Genomic DNA, 2,550 nt, shown 5'->3' on the forward strand with positions numbered 1-2,550 from the left:
TTCATCATCATCCTAGTGATCAACAGCACCGCTGGTAGACATAGGCTGCTAAAATAATCTTTTGACATGCTGACATCAACATTTTAGCAAGTTACAGGCTATTGTTAGCCATTAGTTGCATATTGGGAGCTGATTGTTTTCCCCTCCGTTGGGCGAGGTTTTCACAGTAACATCTCTAGAAAGTCACATAATCAATGAATGTGAATTAAACAAACATGCTGTCAATGATGACAGCAGCATAGGTTTTATCATAAGACCTTTTACTGAGGACTGTGAGTGTAACCAAATGAAAAGTCGTTGTTTTCGAACCCAATAAGGGTTTTCTTAGAGACAAGTGAAGATGTTGCTTCCATGTGAATGAACAGTGAATCACAGACGTGGCTCTGCCCGGTTGTCTGGATTAACAAACAGACAAAAATTCTGTGATGAAATTGGCATAAGGAAATAAAACATTTACTTGATAGTATTGACGTTGTGAAATAAAACAACAGTCTTTCGAGAAAAATTAAAGAAATGCTTGAAATCATATCTGGTGAAATATAATGAAAGAAAAAAACCTGCAATAAACTATTTTATTGGAATAAAAAGCAAGAGGAAAAAACATTTCACAAAAGCAAAGTGCACATACATGTTGATATAACATTACTTTGTATTTTTCATATTTATTACACAATGTATTTCATGTAATGTTGCACTACACACAAGCATATTTTTTGTAAATCCACATTTTGAACAGGTTATTTTATACTTATTTTATGCCACAAAGTAAAACAGGAGAAACATTTTCTGAATTTTAAACTAACTCAACTAAGATGCATGTGATGCAGCCTACAAAATACGCATAACATTCTTGAAAATGAAAATACAAACCACAAAAAGCATCCTGCACATGTAATTATTATTGTTTTAACGATGCCATTTTTTCATGCTTTGATCCACAGCAGTTTAATCCACTCCAGTGCCCCTCGACGTCTGATACCGACCCACGGAGGCACCCTTTAGCATCTGTATGAGACACACTGGGCTTTACTAACTCCAAAGAAAACCCACCCACATCATTATCATATGCTCAGAGCCACTGACCAAGCATTTGTATTTGACCAGTTGGGAGTGAGAATGTGTGGACTGGTCATACAAGGTTTAGCTCAGCAGTATGTAGGTCTACAGGTTGTCGAGAAAGTCTTCTCCGAAGGTAATCATCTGTTTCAGTGCGGTCAGGATCAGCGCATTTATATCATTATTTGTTTTGATTTCTGAGTGGTAGTTCTTCACAAGAAAGATGCAGTTCGGTGGAATGCCGAGCAACATGCTGAATTTGTCGACCTAAGAAACAGGATTTCAGTTGATTAGTAAATGGCAAAGTTGTGACTAAAAAAAAATGAGATTCTTGTGCTTAAATTTTGAAAATTGAACTCTAACAACAAATACAAAATCACCAATAAAAACCTACCTGTTCCTTCAAGTACTTGATTCTGTATGTTTCTTTTATATATTCTTTGGCCTCAGGACACGCTTCATCAACTTTGGTGAGAATAGCCAGTTGGGGAATTCCTGTCAAGACAGAAACATAATCCGTATTTGCTTTGCTGGTATTTTGATTCATAAAACCAGATCTGGTTCCATTAGTGAACACAGTCATGACCGTTGTGATGTCGGCTCTTACCCATTTCAGCGGCTGCTAGTCTGACTTCTCTCAACTTCTTCACAACTTCTTCACTTATTAAAGATACTGAGCCAGCAGGAATGACACAAACCAGGACGTGAACTCTGTCTTCCAGAGTGGGAGATGAGATGTAGTCCCTATCAGTCTCCTGAAACTGGGCTGCAGGCTTGAACTAGAAAAACGATTTAAAAAAAGATTATCTACTGTTAACTATTCAATATAACAGTTAAACAATAGCATTCGGCACCATGTAATGCAAAAAAAAGTGTAAAATGCTAAACTGTATGAAAAAGTAGATGACTTAAATAATGTCAGAGTTCAAAGAGTTGTACCTGATAACCATCTGGCACATGTCCCCTCATGGCCAGTTTCACGTCTTGCACATCAACTCCTGTCTTCGTATTTTCCTCAAAGCCCATGATGTCATTGAAAATGACAGAGTAAAAGCTATCAGGGTCTTTGTGGATTTTATAAGCCGTGTACTGTAAGGCAGAAGGTGGAATTATTTGCATCACTTACAAATCCCTGATCAATTTGCAAAAACAAATGTCAAACAGACATTGTTTCTTCCAAGAAAACAACAGGTGAGGCATTCAATTAAAGCTATAAATCTAAGCTTCCATTGTCTGCACGGTAACAAAAAAATTAACTGGATGTGCAATACAATTATACCAAATGTATGTGCTGTTTTTTGCCAAACTTAAAGCACACAATCAAAAGTTCAGAATCAAACTCTTGTTGCTGTATCTCTGCTGTCCTCTCTATTGCACTGCTGATTAGGCTACGTTAAGCAACATCTAAACTGTAACAGGTTCACAAGGCTGGGCTCAGAGTTTTTAAAGTGTTTTAGTCCTCTATTTCAATCCTTTATTTTAACGTTAATTTAT

At 36.8% G+C, this 2,550-nt stretch overlaps 1 protein-coding gene across 1 annotated transcript; it reads right to left on the reverse strand.

The window, feature by feature from the left end:
- Nucleotides 1-631: 631 nt before the first annotated feature.
- On the reverse strand, nt 632-2,533 carry LOC116379456 (interferon-induced protein 44-like). Its single transcript, XM_031841415.1, has 4 exons — nt 1,996-2,533; nt 1,664-1,835; nt 1,451-1,551; nt 632-1,323 (listed from the first exon to the last, which is right to left on the reverse strand). The coding sequence occupies exons 1-4, from the start codon at nt 2,173-2,175 to the stop codon at nt 1,162-1,164; spliced, it is 615 nt and encodes a 204-aa protein (XP_031697275.1). The 5' UTR covers nt 2,176-2,533; the 3' UTR covers nt 632-1,161.
- Between the last annotated feature and the right edge of the window lie 17 nt (nt 2,534-2,550).

This window comes from Anarrhichthys ocellatus, unplaced genomic scaffold, assembly GCF_004355925.1.
Source record: "Anarrhichthys ocellatus isolate YVR2014 unplaced genomic scaffold, GSC_Weel_1.0 scaffold4370, whole genome shotgun sequence".
NCBI classification, from domain to species: Eukaryota; Metazoa; Chordata; class Actinopteri; order Perciformes; family Anarhichadidae; genus Anarrhichthys; species Anarrhichthys ocellatus.